This window comes from Podarcis filfolensis, assembly GCF_964270895.1.
Source record: "Podarcis filfolensis genome assembly, chromosome: 2".
In the NCBI taxonomy this organism is placed as follows: domain Eukaryota; kingdom Metazoa; phylum Chordata; class Lepidosauria; order Squamata; family Lacertidae; genus Podarcis; species Podarcis filfolensis.
In genome coordinates, this window is record NC_139605.1 from 83,364,233 (window position 1) to 83,381,699 (window position 17,467).

At 42.8% G+C, this 17,467-nt stretch overlaps 1 protein-coding gene across 1 annotated transcript; it reads left to right on the plus strand.

Annotated features, from left to right (window-relative positions):
• Positions 1 to 9,554: 9,554 nt before the first annotated feature.
• Positions 9,555 to 16,872, plus strand: LOC310755274 (transmembrane protein 238-like). Its single transcript, XM_083597822.1, has 2 exons — positions 9,555 to 10,011; positions 12,479 to 16,872. The coding sequence occupies exon 1, from the start codon at positions 9,619 to 9,621 to the stop codon at positions 9,859 to 9,861; it is 243 nt and encodes an 80-aa protein (XP_083453948.1). The 5' UTR covers positions 9,555 to 9,618; the 3' UTR covers positions 9,862 to 10,011; positions 12,479 to 16,872.
• The last annotated feature ends 595 nt before the right edge of the window (positions 16,873 to 17,467 follow it).

Consider the following 17,467-nt stretch of genomic DNA (forward strand, 5'->3'; position numbering starts at 1 on the left):
GTGTATACCATGGCTGATTTTTGTATGGTCTATTTGGCTATCCTGACATGGGTTTGAGTTCTGTGCTTTATGTTGCAGAAGTGAAGCTGCAGAGCTCAGCCTGCCCTTCCTCCAAGAGCAGGTTTTCAGATTAGGCTCTTGGGTTTTCTTGTCTCCATTTGTTCTCTATAACTCCACAGAAATTACTTGCATTATCCTTGATCTATTACAGTTTCAGTAGATCTGTGCACATAGGACCTGTTTTCCACGCCCGCCCCCCTTCTGCTTCAGTTTATACATAATGTGAATTATAGGACCACACTTGTGGCCCTATGTTAAGGGTGAGTCACCTGAATCACATTCCACCATGACAATAATAAATGCAGAAAATGGGTCAATGGATTGATTTGAAATTTGGCAGCATTGTGTTAATTGAATATCAGTTAAAATGGTTATTGATTTAAAAGCCCTTTCTCATGTATCATCTAGCATTATTAACAACCCACACGACATAGATATAATGAGAAGATCAAAGGCATTTTCTAGTTTTATGTGCCAAAATCATCAAAGTCAACTAGATGATCCTCAAGTTCCCTTCCAACTCTACAATTCTATGATTCTTCCTAAAATTCATTGATTGTGTGAGCCCAAACCACCAGGGACTCCTGACACTTGTTCAGAACTGAAATCCTGTGGTGGAAGAAGAGAAAACAAAGTTTCCAGGAGAAGAAGGGGATGTTTCCTTTCCTCCACTATCAAAATCATTCTCTGCAGGCTACTGTTTTCCTTAAAGGAGCAAACAGTTGCAAGGGTGGGAAGAATTTTTATTAAAAAAAGAGAGAGAGCATGAGATGGAATAAGGTTTTTTTAATATAAAAATCCTCTCAGCCTTCCATCAAATTGAGTGATTGATTTAAAAAGAAAAGAAAGCGTCAGAAGATCAAGTTTTGAATCTTCAGTGTAACATTAACCCTGGCTGAAAGACCCCATAGAAGGACTCATTCATCAAGAATGTTGCCAGCTCAAAGCTCTGAACCCAATAGATTTTATTTAGCCTCTATTGCTTTCTTTCTGGTGAGAAGCTCTGTGATGGTTTTCTGCAATTCTGCCCATTTGCCAGGTGCCAGGGCAAAAGTTTGTATGGAAGGCCCCACCACACTTTATGTGGAATGAGCTGCACTAAAAAGTAGGTTCATAAGAATGGATTCCTGTGATGGAAACTGATTGAAGATGTTTGCAATAGCAGTTTCCTCCTCCTCCTCCTCTTCTTCTTCTTCTTCTTCTTGCATGGTAGTGCTAATGAATATTTCCAGACATGTTGCCTGGTGGTTCAACATTATTTGGGGGAGTAGTATCAGGAACCGGCTACTGGCGACCAGTGGCGTAGCGTGGGTTGTCAGCACCCGGGGCAAGGCAAGTAATTTGCACCCCCTAACCCGTGGATTTGCGCCCCCTAACCCTAACCCCCAGATGTTGCGCCCGGTGCGGCCGGGCCCCCCTGCACCCTCACGCTATGCCACTGCTGGCGACAAAGACATTATGGGCAGGATTCAGCCAAAGGTAAGCAATTTTAAGCCCCATTTACTTCAGTGGAGCTTATATATAATTTAAAGATCACCCATTAAAACCAAATGGGCATAAAAGTGCTTAATTTTGGCTGCATCACTATGTCTGACTTGATCTATATTCACTGACTTGGTAAGGCTGTTTATATGTCACATGCAAGTACATAGCTCTCACGCCCAGGGCTGACCCAAAACATTTTGCTGCCTTCCCTCCCCTGCATAACACCCCCTGCTGAAGTTGCATAGTACCCAAGCCTGGTTGAGCTATTTTAGCACTTGAGGCCAAACAAGCATCTCTTATCCCACTCTGAGAAAAAAAGCATGATCAGTGAATCGATGAAAATCAGAGGTTAGGAGAAGGTAGAATGGGATCAAATGTGAGCTCTCTGAATGATTTCCATAGCTCAGGAAGGATTCCGACTCCCAATTATTCCTCAATAGTAACAAAAAGGGTTTTATTCTCAAGCTGCTGAGATGAAGAAAGCTTGTCGCAGTGGGGAGAACTAGGATGGGTTTTTGTGTGACAAAACTGGAGCTGGGCTGCATTTATACCTTAAATTTAAAGAAAATAGCCTTCCACTAAAATCCTGGGAACTGTAGTTTACTCCTCGCAGAGCTGCAATTCCCAGAACCCTTCAGAAACTGCAGTCCACAGGGTTCTTTGGGGAAGTCAAGTGCTTTAAATACGTGGTGTGTGTGCAGCCTTAGTTCTAGTTCTGAAAACAAATTCCTGGGCTGATCAAGTGCTCAGAGGTACCCTGTTCCCTCATTCTAAAGCATGTTTGCGCCTGGCTGTGGTTGGTGGATTGCAGGTTATGCATAGAAACCACAGTCCCTGGGTTGGTTACAACAATTTAGAACACAACACTGAAAACAGTTTTAAACAAACTGCAATCCCCAAAAAACAGGGTGGGTCCTAAAAATAGGCTGCCTCACTCTGCCTAATGGTAGAGCCGGCCCTGTTTCCATGTCAGTTTTGCACCTCGCTACCACTAGTGAGGCTGATGTGAGTCTTCCACATGATTCACCACTCCTATCTGCTTCCACACATTGAGAAAACATCAGGCAGGCATTTCAGCATCAAATGAGAGACTGTCACAGCATTCCAAAGGATCCTATGGGGTTCCAGCATAATTCAAGAATTCATGAGTAGGTGACATGTTTTCTTCAGATTCTTGATCCCTCATACCACCAGTGACATAAATCCTTCAGGATATGTGTTGGGACGTTTGTTTTGTTCTAGAAATCACATGACTGATTGTTGTAATTTCTGTGCATGAGTACAAAATGTAATCCCAGCTTGGCCTCAAAGCCAATTTTTTTAGGCATAGTTCCTTAGCCTATGAAACAGGATTGATTCACTAAGCCACAAGGATGTTGAAAGGACGGGAGGCAGAAGGAATGAATGAGTGTGGTAAATGTTCGTTGGTTTTTAAAAAACAAACCCTCTGTTTTTTAAAAAACAAACCCTACAGACAAAAGAAGGTGCGCATGAAGTAAGGGGAAAAACAGTAAGAACAGATGATTTATTAATCCAGAATTTATCGTCTGTCTGATGGTTTCCGATTTATATGCATTCTCAAGGCAGAGAAGAATGTTTTAAAAAAACAGAAAAATGCAATTACAACAATTAATCTGGGATGGAAGACCTCAGGTCCAGGAGCTGAGTGCAACCCTCCAGGACTCTCTCTCTCTCTCTCTCTCTCTCTCTCTCTCTCTCTCTGGCCCACAGGATTCTCACCAGGCCTAAAACCCCTCACCAGCCCAGGTCTGCATCCTTCATGGGTGCTTTTGCCTGGTTGAAATGTGTCCTGGGACTGTTGCCTGAGTGCGGAGAGGCATCTGTAGATGCCTCCAACTTTTGCCTGACTAAATTGCTGCCTGCAAAAGGTGGAGTCACATCTGTCACTGCTTTTGCACATACACTGGTACCTCGGGTTAAAGACGCTTCAGGTTACTGACGCTTCAGGCTACAGACTCAGCTAACCCAGAAATAGTACCTCGGGTTAAGAACTTTGCTTCAGGATGAGAACAGAAATCGTGCGGCAGCAGCGGGAGGCCCCATTAGCTAAAGTGGTACCTCAGGTTAAGAACAGTTTCAGGTTAAGAACAGACCTCCAGAACGAATTAAGTTCTTAACCTGAGGTACCAATGTACGCCACCCCCCATGGCAAAGGGCGCCCAGAAGATTGCTTATAAGGGAATGTGGCCCTAGAGCTGGAAAATAAAACTTTCACATCTCTATAATAAATAATAATTCATAACTCAATAGCAAACATGCATCATCTGCTCTTAGCATGCTTAATGCTTGAAGATCAATCGTCTACTTGTACAGGAAGGTCTCTCAACAAAACAGACCAGATTCCCTCATCTTTCTTATGGTAAATAATTCAAATACAACCACTTGGGGGAGGAATACACCTTGTAGTAGCTACTGAGGATAATCTCAGAAGAGTGGAGTCCACAGCACATCTTGTTACTGGACTTCAAAGGATGGAGATGTATATATGGAGGAAGATTTCCCCTCATGAAGCCTGAACCCAGGCTCTAAAGTGAAGACCCAGTGCTTTGGATTTAACCCAGAACTTACCCTGTAAAATATAAGCTAAAAAACCCAACAGCAACCAGAGACTGGCTGAGCAGCTCTGACATCTCTTCCTGGCCAGGGAACGTCCTATTCCATTTAAAGAAGTGCTTTTGTTTTTGTTTCGAAGTTCATTTTAGTTTTGTTTCTCTTTTTAGGAATTATAAAAAGCCTTCATTTTTCTTTCATAGTTTATTACCCTTATTACTCTTTTAGAAACACTCTCCTGGCAAGGGAAGTGTTCACAGTTTCTAAGTCCTGCATGCCTGTCAGGTTCTAGTTTTAGCTTGTCACAAAGGTTCATAAAACAACAACTACAGTAATAATAGTGATAACCCAATGCACTAATAGCACTTCAAAAAGATTTGTAAACAAGGGCATAAATCCCTGCCTTAAGAAGACAGATTGCATTTAGTGTGTGATGATCCACATAATTGAAAAACTTAAAGGGAAATGGGGATTAGGAAGCAAGTTCTTCATCTGAGGTATTTAAGGCTCCCTTTCATATACACCTGGCATTGGGGCCGCTTGCTAATGATGCTGCTATCCCATGTGACTATGGCATGTGTGTGAATAGCAGAAGGGCATGGGTGCAGCTGATCGTGTATGCCTTCCCTAAGGGCTGGTTCTTCTGCTTGGCAGGAAGATTATCTTGTTGCCAACTCTCCTAATCAATCCTGCCCAGGTACTTGCCATATTCACACACACATACCACAGCATAGTACAGTGGTACCTCAGGTTAAGTACTTAATTCATTCCAGAGGTCCGTTCTTAACCTGAAACTGTTCTTAACCTGAAGCACCACTTTAGCTAATGGGGCCTCCTGCTGCCGCCGCGCCGCCGGAGCACGATTTCTGTTCTCATCCTGAAGCAAAGTTCTTAACCTGAAGCACTATTTCTGGGTTAGCTGAGTCTGTAACCTGAAGCGTATGTAACCTGAAGCGTATGTAACCCGAGGTACCACTGTACTGAGAAGCAGTTCTCAAGAGTTTGGGTGTGAAGGAAGAGGAACAAGTGATGCCATCAGGGTAGGACTTTGGGTCAGGGCAGCAGAATGAGAAGCAAGTTCACCAAACACAGCGGAGCTTGCCCACCACATTGTGAAGTGATGTGAAACTTGTTACCAACTGATGGGTCCCTTTAAGAGCCTTCAGTCCAGAGTCTAAATCTGCCCCCCTCCTGAGAGAGACTCGGGGCACCAGGGTTGTCTGTTTCTTTGCACCCATATTTTCTCTAGCTTGCCATGCAAGCCTGTAAGAACAGCCTCCTACAGAGCTGGGATCCTCACTCTTCAAAACTATTGTGCCTGCTCTGTTTCTTCACATGTGTGCTCCAGAACAGGTTGTCTTGCCAGCCAGTCATCACAGTGACGGGAACTCTTTTTTGGCCGTAGGGCAGGTCAGAATGTGACTCCTGCAAGTGTGGTTTATAAATAGCCCTGGGAATGGTGCATCACTGGAATCGTAAACATTCAGTAAAAATGGTTAGTTTTCTGAGCTGGAGAGCTAACCTGGAGGCCTCTGCATGTCCTCCGCAAGCAGGGCAGTTACTGGGTAACCTATCGATGGCCAAAAGGGGTTACCATGGAAGATGATCAATGACTGACAAATGGCAAAGCCAACTGGATTAGGGCTGGGCTTTTGCTGCTGAGGAATGTTAGTCACACTCGTTATCCAGAGAGGAGAGGAAAAGAGAACGATCTGGCAGGAGGTTCATCTGGCCATATGGCTGATACCGTTACGTTTGGCATGATTCATAGCTTGACGTCACAAGCAGATAAGGTTTTTATTACGCCTGACACTTAGCAGACGTGGAGCAAGTGAGGCAGCTTGCTAAACCAAAAGCAAACCACTGGGGCATCTAAAAATAAACACCCACCATTTCAGCATCATGCTGCTTTCTCTGATGGAAAATATTGAATTAAAAAAATTAAGGGCTGCAAAAGTGAGAAGGGAAGAGGTGGAAGGAATTTACAGAAGGACAGACAAAGAGGAGGTGGGCAGGAATAAGGATGGTTGTTGTTTTTCTGCTTTTATTAGCAGCATACTTTGACAGGCAAAGATCCCCCAACAGCAGATGTTGAAAAATGCTTCACCTGTTGAATTTCTGCCTGATACACCAGCCCTGCCAGAAAAAAAATGGGTGTACCCAAATGTATATTGCAAACCCTCTAAGCAGAGACAGTGTCGCATCCATGTTCTGAACAGTATGGGGTTTGATTTATCAGGCAGACATTTTAACTGGATGATTTGATTTTCTTGCAATTAGTCCTGTGACACTGGTGGACATGAAGAGTGACAAGCATTTAAACTCTTAAACAGCAGTGGGGGGGGGATTTGGGAAAGGATTGTGTGGATCAGTGGTAGGTCTCAGGCTCCATCCAGATAAGGTTGGCAAAGACCTCTCTGCCTGAAACACTGGAGAACTGCTATGTCACACGGTTCAATGGTCTGATTTTCCATAAGGCCGTTTCCCATGCTCCTGTTATTAACCCAGCTGTTTTTAAAAAGAGCATAGGTTTTGAAGACAAATGGCTGCACCCAGTTATATTATCATTTCACAACCACTATATGATTAAATATTGATTTTCAACAGTATGGCTTTAAATGGATGGAGCAAAACAGCTGACAAACATTACGGAACTGCAAACACAATGCAGTTCCTTGACTGTGTGTTATAGTTTTATGGTTACTCTACTGACCAGGGGAAAAAAACGCTGCCTGGGCTGCTCTTGTACCTTTAACAGCAGGTTGATCTGCAAAAACCAGCAAGGTGAAGCTTTCCATCATATAGAGATAAACATTATTAACCACCTTATGCCTGTGCCTCAACTCCCCCCCACACACAAATATTTCAACTAAATGTAGTTCTGAACATACAAATAAGAAACATTAAGTGCTCATCCACACTACTGCTTCTCCCACTGCTTTTCCCCAGGAAAACCTACTGTTGGGTTTTCTCCAGATTGACACTGGCTCTGATTTAGTGCTGAAAAGCAGATTTTCCACACAGTGGCAGAGCAAGCTGATTGGGCACCTGGGGCAGCACACATGCCCTGCACCTGGGTGTGGACCCATCCCTAGAAAGCATAGAACAAGCAAAAAACCACTCAGACAAGCAGAAGTGTAGATGAGCACTCACTTATGTAAAGCAGAATCACAGTACACCAGCTGCAACAGTATTCACTATGAAGTCTGGTATATTAATTTAAAGAGTGTCGCCATACGTTGGTCAAAAATCACAGAATGGCTAGATCTGATAACATATGTAATAAAACAAAACCAATCATTGTCAAAGTCATCTCCCCACCACTTTCCCTTTCAGCATTCAGTCTCCCCGTTTACTTTTTGGCTAAAGCAATTTGCCAAAAGTTTGTGTACCAATTAGATAATGTTAATCCTGAACCAGTTTACTTATCAGCTGATGAGCTGACACCATTGAAAAATATTACTAAGTCCTTGTAAGGAATACCAACATTTTGATTATCAAACAGGGATAACAAAACCAACTGGGGGGCGAACATGGAACTATTTTGCCAGTGCCTTCAGATACTTTTTGCCAAAACTGATTAATTTCAGACCAATTCTGCCACATGTGACAAAAGTGTTAAGTTGTGGGTGAACATATCAGATGACACAGCGATTCTTCAAACAGTTCTTATTTATTCACAGGCCTGAACTGAACTGAACTGAAGGGTTCAGCCAGCCTGCTTATATAGAGCTCCACTACAGCGCAACAGTAACCACTTTCTGTAACTATCCAATCACTGAACGTCACTTTCAATCCCCTATTTGCATATGTGGACCTGAGTGAAAACTATCTACAGTATCCCCCTGCTGGCCTAGGGTGAGGACTTCAGTACATAACAAAAAGGTTAGTACAGCCTCTCCAGCATTGTTTGCTCAGTATTTTGTTGGTACTGCTCAATAAGACAGATGTAAGGTTCTACCTATAACTCACTTTCAGAGTGTTTCCACAGACGCCTGCAGAAACAGATTTCAGTGCCTTTTTACTCCACGGAGCATTCCACTATGCATCTGAAAGGGTTGTATTTAAATCTGTTAAGAAAAACTTTTTTTAAAGAAAAAACAGAATCATTTTGAGTTGTGATATTAAATTTATAAATATCCTGTAGATAGTAGAAACTGGGGTTGATGTTTTTTAGACTTGAAGAATATTCTGTTAATGAATTTTCCATTTCAGTTAAGGGCATTATTGCTGAAACGTAAAATTTGATGCAGTTCAAACCATGGTGGGTTTGGGTTTTTTTTACTCTTTTTTCAGTTTGAGGATGAGGTTAACCCACTGGATAGGTACCTCATCCTACAGAGGCATTTTAGACTCCCAGTGTTTACATTACAGAATTTTATCAGTTCCACAGAACAAAGGATGGACAATTATAGGGGCTAATAGTGATTGTACAGTAGATTTTATTCTACTCTTGCCATACCTGCAGAGCATGTTTCAAGAAAGGGTTAGAGACCAAGCTGTTTTTTTTTATAGTATGGCTTAAAGAGACACATGTTCTTCATCAGTGCATTCCATTTGTCCCTGCTGCTTGCCTGAATCCCTACAAATGAAGGCACATGCTGCATGACATTAAAAAAATATCAAGATGTCATTAAAAGTGAGGTATTCCTAGCCCTCTGTCTTCAGATTGATTTTTAAAAATATTGACCTTTTACCACCATGCATAAATACGTTAATAAATTCCTGCCAATTTTGGAGTGCTTCTGTCGTGATAGCAATAGGTAACCTACCGGGAAAAGGTAAATTTAACATGGTAAAATATTCATATTTACAGAACTGGTTTTTCCAAGCTATGCTATATTCATCTTGCTCCATCTTTGTAGTTTTATTTTATTTTCTTTTTGTAAGTGCTGTGTAATTAAGTTTTTGTAATAATGTAAAGTTTGTAGTAAAGACCACACCCAGATATTTTATGGGTTTGCCATGCCTGTGCCTCAGCTTGGCATTAAAAGGACACTTACTGTGGCTATCTAAAAACACACAACTTTACGCTGAATGATCTTATTGACACATTTTAAAATAATGTTTAGTTGTAGTTTTCCTGGTTTAACAGAACAACCCCCTCGGTCTAGGAAGTGTGGGGCTTGATTTCAAAGTGCTGTAGAAGCTATACGATTATAAAATGTCAGATTTAAATAAAAAATAATAGACATGGGCTAGTTAGCCCTTACTAGTTTTTCCGAGTACAAAAAGAAAAGTTCCCCAAGGGGACCAAAGCCCAGGTGGAGAGATCCATGCAGTGCGGCAGCTTGCAGGCAAAAGTGTGTCACTGCTAGGGTGACAGTGACAGGGCAGGAAGGAGTTAAAGGCTCACCTGGTCTACCTGCTTAGTGTCCTCAGAGGTGTGCTCTGACATTTATACTTCCTTCTGATGGCAAGGCAGCCTGGATGTTTGGGCAGGTAGCATGACAATAAGACAGGCTTCAAAAGCTCAGCCTGCCTTTTGGCAGATAGCGCCCCATGAAGAAGAATTTGGCCACGATCCTTGCCCTTTATGTGGGCCGGTGTTATTTCATATTAGTTTTGGCTCTCGTCTGTGATGTGGCTGGATTGGTCCTCCTGCTTCTAGGGATTTTTGGCCTTTTGAGCTCTTGGGATTTCTTTGTTTACTCGGGAGCCCTGCTGTTGGCATTTAGTCTCCTATTCTGGGCTTTCTGGTATTCGCTCAACATTGAAGTCTCCCTTAAAGAACTAGTTGTTTAAGTCGATCTACAACCAGAGGAATGTGCAGGTGGCACCATCAAACTACAGAGAAGAACGTTTCACCTCCTGGAGGCATCTGAAATTTTCCCTGGAGAGTAGAAGGAAATGATGCAGCGGCAAGAGTCAGTGCCCACCCATCCCCACAGCAAGGTATGTACCAAGACTGTTGTTTTTCTGTTTTAGGCAGATAAATAATCTGAATTTTCCAACATTTGTGCTTTGAGAGAAATACATTTGAGCCGAGTGATTTAAAAACATGTCCCATCACATTAGCAGAATTATGAATGCGAAAGGGTGGTGAGGTGTGTGTGAGGTCAAAGAATTCCAGAGAATGATGTTACTTCAAGGAAATGGTGGTTAAGCGATGTGTGTGTGAGAGATCACAGAATTCCAGAGAATGAATGGTACGTCAGGGTCCATCTGCACACACCCCATTGTGACTTAAGTCACTAAACTCAAACTACATCTTCTTAAAAGTTGTCACAGATAAGCAAGTCCTTATGATTGTTAATATCGCTGGTGTCATAGAAGCCAGCTTCTGATAATTGCCACATTAAGGCTGCAATCCTGTACCCACTTGCCACTGAACTTAGGAGGAGGACTTGGTCCTGCATAGGATTGCATGGCACATTATAGAATATACTGGCCTGTTGTGTACATTTCATGTTACTTTGAAAATTAGAGAAAGGGCAGATAATAACGGCTGGCATGGTGGGAATGTGATCAGTTGTGTCTGTTCCATTTTTTACTGTTTCACATCTGTTCTCAGCATGGTGTCCAGTTCCTGTGTTTTGGCTATCATTTTTTTGGGGGGGGGGGCGTTGCTCATTATGTTTGCCTATCTTGTTAGCAGAATTTAAACACACACACACACACACACAAAATCCTTGGGTGCTGGTGTTTCTGTCTGAAAAGCTTTATTTCAAAAATATCCACGTTTGTGTACAAAAGGGCAAAAATGAAATATGTGTCTTAGAGCAGGACTACAGTCTCAAACGCAGAAGAGACAGTCAGCTGCCTTAAAAGCCCAATAGATAATTCAGTTGTCGTGTCAAGCTTCCCACAGAGATGAAACATCATTTATTTTGTTTGTTGCATTTGGGAAGGTGGGTATGGGGGTTTTCTTACGTTATCTAGTCAGAGAATTCTGTTGTCTGCTGTAGCGAAACCAAAGCCCCAAATTAAAGCTCCACTTCACCCATCTCGGCTATGTCTCTTGTCATGTCTTCAGGAAAACAAAACATACAGGGAATATTTCTGGCATCTCATAACTGCTTTAACAATAGCATGCATTTTATTAGATGCTAATAGAAATGGGGCACAATAAGGGGTTTTGGTGCCGCAGGAGAAACTGCACAATCTGCTTTGAAGTAGATTCCATTCTCCCTAAATTAAAATCAGGTTCACAGCTCAGGGACGCTCCTTGATCCAGACTTAATCCTGGATGGTCAAATAATAGTAGCCACTAGTAGTGCCCCCTCCCAGTTTTGGCTTGTCCCCCAGCAGCTGTACATTTGTTTTGACAAATCCTGAATCCTGACCACAGCTCCTCATGTCCTTGCAGTTCCGATTATTCCTTGCATTCTAAGTCCTCCAGTTCTTCCATTTTCTAGTTTCTGCTCCCTGTCTCACACTGACTGCGATGCCGTATCGCCAACAGCAAATATTCGGGTGTCTGCTAGGAGAGAGTTCTCTGCGTATGCCATTATTCCTGGCATTTCCCTGGCATCGTGCCCAGACTAGCAGGAAGAGCAAGTGAACATCTGTCTCTCTACAACAGGGAGAAGTAACCGGGCAAGTTATAAAGTGACCAGCCTGGCACTATGGCCTGCTGTGTTTAATCATTAACTGTGGACCATAAAGTTTCCGGAGCCACAAGCTTCCTTGATGGGGCAGCTTCCAGATACATGGCTTGTAATTATTCTTTATTAGGCATTATAAGATGGCGCAGCCATGGCAGGTGGCACAAAATTCACTCTAATCCTTCAGAATATGGAATATGTTTCATGCATATCCCAGAGCACAATCCTATTAGATGTAGGTCCAATTCAATTCAATCAAACTCCCAGATGACTATTATAGGGCTTCAGCCCCAATCACTCCAAGGATGGAGAACTTCCAGACATGCATAACAACATGAAACTGATAATGCATGCGGCCAGAATGCTTCTCAAACTACACTGGCTGGTACAGTAAAAGCCCTTGCGAAATGATCCCACATTTGCCTTTGCTATAACATGCAGGCTTATCTTTGCAAAACAGTTTCAGAAACATGTCTTTGGTTGGAACGCACGTGGTTTTAAATTTTAATTGTGGGGGTTGGTGGTAAGGCCGAAGCATCCTGATTCGTAATTGAACCCTTTCCCCCAAAGCCCATTATTTACAGGATTTAAAGAAATAATGGATTTCTTAAAATCCATTATTTATATAAAACATCTATCTCCTGTGCAGATGTGACAAGATGCAGAAAGATGCAGGTTCAGCTTCATTAGCTGTGCAGCCTTTTCCCTGAGCAAGAAAGGGCTGAAACAGGAATGAGTTGGAACATACCCAGATACCACTTTCATTCATCAGTGCGTTGAATGCAACTTTTCTTCTTTTGTGTTTTTGTTCCCAGTGCACTTAAAGCTGATATACCATGGATTATCCCAGGAGGATGAAGGGAAGACGCAGTGAATATGGACACTCATGCCAGCCTACATTTGGAATTCACAGGATTCCTCCAGGAAAACTAGGCTATGCCGAGTCCTGTGCATTCAGAGACTCCTTGTCTGAAGCTCTGCACCTTATTGGGTTGAACGCGTACAGTCTGAACATGACACCAACATCTTGCTCTAAGCCTTTGCTTTGCACAGCTATTTGGCGCCCTGATTTTACCCATTGCAATCACCAAGCCACACTGTGTCCTTGAGTAACTTATGGACTTTGTTTTAAAAAGTTGACTAGAACCGCAGGAGAACCATACGTGCATGCAGATATGATTGGTGCTGTATTTGCATGAATATATACAGTTGAAACTGGGGGAACAGTTTATATAGAGCTTAATCATTTTGCACATTGATAATGGCTTCGTAGATGCCTGTAGTTCCAGGAAGCTGTGCAGTGCAACATTTCATGATGCTAGAGTGCTGTAGGCTGGGAGGAGATGGTGCCAAGCAAGCCCATGTCGTTTTGCTGCGTGCTTTGCTCAGGTGCATGCAGAAGGTAGCATCTTATGAAACTGAAGGCTGCTAGGAGATGGAGACCCTGCTTCCCCCACCGCTGCCAGTGATCCTGCCAGGGCCTTTCTCTTTTGTTGGCTGATTTCCTCTCAGATTGGGGGTTATCACCTTTGGCCAGGACTGCTCTTCCTTGTTTGGCTTCCTGCCCTGCAGACATTTAGAAGAGAATGAAGCAAAACAGGGCACTACAGTATCTTGCACACTGATTTCTCTAGCTGGCTGGCTGCACAACCTGCCCCACAGCATTTCTGGTCCTTACGATCTGCCTGGTCATCCTAACTGGTAACAGCGTGCCTTGAAATAAAACCCCACCAGCCTGAGCGGGAACCCAGCGGTTTCTACACTAGCCGGATGGCAACTCAGCACAAATAGCTTCTCAAATGTTTTTTTTAAAGCAAAACCCTCTCCAGAAAGTGGGGGAGACGCTAACATCTTGGCTAAATGGAGGGTGAGGGAACAGTGTAGATTCTGGCTTTAGTTAAGATCTCAGCTGTCCACAAAAATGCTTGGTTTCATGGAGATAGAAAGGTTAGCTCGTTCTTACTTCCCAGGTTTGGTGTGGGACATATGAGAGGTGAAATTGTCTTAGTTAGAAAGACCTAAAGGGCTTGCAATGCATTGGTGAGGATCCAAACTAGTCCCAATGGGAGTTTTGTTGAAGGCCTACAGTGATTTGCCCTGCTATGTGGTCCCTCCCATGGCAGTGGGAATTAGTGGATGTATGTGGCAGCTGTGACTGAGCCAGACAGCAGTGCTCTGTACAGGCCTGGGTAGTTGGAATTTTAAATCTGCCCAATGCCTCAGGAATAATACTATGTTAGAGGCATTGTGGGAAATTAATTAGAGGCATTGTGGCTCCTGGACCCAGCTGCTCAGTACTGCTCAGAACACCAGGAAAAACGTTTCCAAGCTGTAGCCCAGGGTTCTACATGTTGATGCCAGGTCTGGTATTGCCTAGAGATTTTGAAAGGGGAAAGGGATTCCTTTATCTTGGAACATGGAACAGCACATGAACAAAAGCAGGTGTGTCTGGTAGTAGAAAAGGCAACTGTTTAGGGGAATGAGTAGGCCTCAGTGCTCCACGACCCAAGCAAGCATGTGGAGATGAATAGGCTTTGTGGGCGCATTTTCTGGTAATCTACCCGGCTGCCATGCTCAAACAAATGTCTGGTGTACCACGTCCTGTGCAAACACACACACATCCGTGCTGGGCCCAAGCCAGTTGTTGTACATTTTTATGGCCTCGTGAAATAGGTGCTTTCGATTTTGATCATTTTCTGAAAAGTAAATATTAGCTTTGTATGGGAAGGGAAGGAAGCCTTGAAGCTAGAACTCGAACCGCAGATCAGATGAGACCCTACAATATCGTGAAGGGGTTTTCCTGTCTTGGGTCAGTGGCTGTTTTAATTCCTTTGTAAAGATATAGGTGCAAGCTTCTGAGCCATGCCTAAGACTGGAGATTCCGGAAAAGTAAGGTGAATTTTTGTGTACAAGAAAAATCCAATAACGTCCAAAGCCACTGCAGACACAGCTATGAATAGAAGTGACAAAATAGACTGCATGTTAGCGTATATGCAACGAATGTGCCACTTTCCTGCACACAAGTGATGTCTGTGTAGGAATCCTTTAAGTGTAAAGCAGCCCTCGGAATAGTAATCCTGTAAAATGAGATGTGGCTTTGCCAAAATTCCCCCTTCTAGATGCACAAGAACCCTGTCCCAAACTGAATCTAGCAGTCCCTTCCTTACCTCCCTGTGATCCCACAGGATATGAATAATGATAGAATATAAATACAGGGCAGGCAGCAATACTGAGGCCTTAAGCAAGCCCGTTTTATGGCCCATTTGCTCCCCATAAAAATTGGGGAAGTGGGATGGATTTTCCAGTTATACTTCCTGTACATGTAGTATCAATAATCAGCATTTATACTGAGCATTTCAGCTCTTCACATATTACCAGAGACTCTCAGTTACAACGACGTATAGAGAAGGAGCCTGATTCAAAGAAAGTCGGTGGCACTTAACTTCATTGAAATATATGGGACTTAAGCTTCACTGTCTCTGGACTAGGGTCATTCATTACGTGTACAGAGTTTCCCTTCTTGCCTTGCATGGAATGTGCTTAACATCCATGGATATCATCCTATAGCATTAGAATGTAAGGACTAGGAGCACGTACCAACATTTGGTTAACTCCCTTTTCAGATGGGTTACTGCATGGGAAAGGAACAAGTGTAGGGAGAGAGCAGCCTAATGGTATACACAGATAGTCCCATGTGCCTTAAATGTCACACAGCTTCCATTAGAAAGGGCATCAAAGCTCCTTGCTCTGTGGAGCTATGAAGTATTTCTGATGAGTCTGAGCCCATCAGGACACTAATGCTTTGTAAATTTCTAGCCTATTGCAGACAGGGTGGGGTGGGGGTAAGGTTGAATGTATATGTGGTGATTTGATTAAATGTATATAAACAATTCCCACTGAACGCCTCTCCTCCAAAAAACACAAAACTTACCCTCCTTTCACTAATCAGATGGAATCAGATGGAGCCAGTCTCAGGTAGCTGGTGTGGCACCCAGACATGTAAATAGCTGCCTGGTGCTTGATTTGATAAGCATAGTGATTTCAACCTCACTGTGCCACTGTGAGTAGCCTCCTTATGTGCCACTCTTGCTGTGTGAGGAGGAAAATGCACAGTATGACTATGCAGAAATCCCTTTCAACAAGTCCTGTCGGCTTATATGTCCATCTGTTGCTCAGGGTGTCTTGCTGAGTTTAGAGTAAGCTTTGACAGCTGGGAAATAAATACTCATGGGTAAAGTATAATTTGCCTAGACAGCATCTTAAAAAGCAGAGACATCACCTTGCCGACAAAGGGCTGTATAGTTAAAGCTATGGTTTTCCCAGTAGTGATATATGGAAGTGAGAGCTGGACCATAAAGAAGGCTGATTGCCAAAGAATTGATACTTTTGAATTATGGTGCTGGAGGAGACTCTCTTGAGAGTCCCATGGACTGCAAGAAGATCAAACCTATCCATTCTGAAGGAAATCAGCCCTGAGTGCTCACTGGAAGGACAGATCATGAAGCTGAGGCTCCAATACTTTGGCCACCTCATGAGAAGAGAAGACTCCCTAGAAAAGACCCTGATGTTGGGAAAGATTGAGGGCACAAGGAGAAGGGGACGACAGAGGACGAGATGGTTGGACAGTATTCTCGAAGTTACCATCATGAGTTTGACCAAACTGCAGGAGGCAGTGGAAGACAGGAGTGCCTGGCATGCTCTGGTCCATGGGGTCACGAAGAGTCGGACACGACTAAACGACTAAACAACAACAACAAAGTATAATTTGAGCCTGGACTTGCTAAGACTGTCCCCCTTAACGCACACCCTCAGTCCTTGATCATGAGTAGTAATAATTAGGTGTACAGAGCCTCTGAATGTGTGCATTTCCTTCACCGCTGAGACATTTCCCATACATCTGGAATTACCAGGCACGAATCATGAGCTAGAGAGGTATATAAGCACCAGCATTTCTCTGTTTACTTATTTACTACTTGGCATGAAGGAGGAGATGCAGTTTTGAAAGTGAGATGTGTGTGTGTGTGTATGTGTGTACATATGTGTGCAAAGGGTCAAGCACACTGTATTTCAAGTTGACAGCTTCTTATTTTGAAAAGATTTCCCCTTAAAACACCATAATATTTAGTGAGTATCTCACAATTGCTGCTGGATTAGAAGTTCCCCTGAATTTCTAAAACGTTTTCCATCTTCAGCAACAACCAGCAAAAAAAAAAAATGTATCTGAATGTTTTGAATTTGAAACCCGAGAGCAAAGTTGCAGTTCTTGTTGACAACTGGAGAAAATAATAGTTACTGAATACATAACTTTTAAAGATTCATTTCCTTGTAACAAAAAAAATCTAGTAAGAAAAAAATCCAGCTGCATAGCTTGCAACAATAATAAAAGGTGTGTATCAGTACAAAGTTCGATCCACTGTTTTTTTATTGGCTATGCAGATATGGGTTAGATCGAAAGATTAAAAAGACCACATTCCACTTCGCCCAACAGAACACACAAACGTTTTGACTGCTTTTTGAAAATCTTTTTTTAATTCAGATGGTCAGAGATATATTTTCCTTTCCAAAATGTCCTGCTTCCATGCTCTACTTTGCAACAGTGTGTTATAAGAACATAATTGTACACGGATGAGGGAAATGTACAGTGATCCCAGATTTTTTTTTTAAAAAAATGTCTATGTTGCAGGTTCCCCCTTTGCACCTTTATAAGGCCTTTATGCTGTTTTATCTGGAAGGCTCAGAGCATGTTATGGCTGTAATTCACTATCTGTTGGGATCATAGCAAATGAAAGCTTAGAGATTACAAA

Coding starts and splice junctions, on each gene's coding strand:
- LOC310755274 (XM_083597822.1), top strand. CDS start 9,619: ATGAAGAAGAATTTGGCCACGATCCTTGCCCTTTATGTGGGCCGGTGT.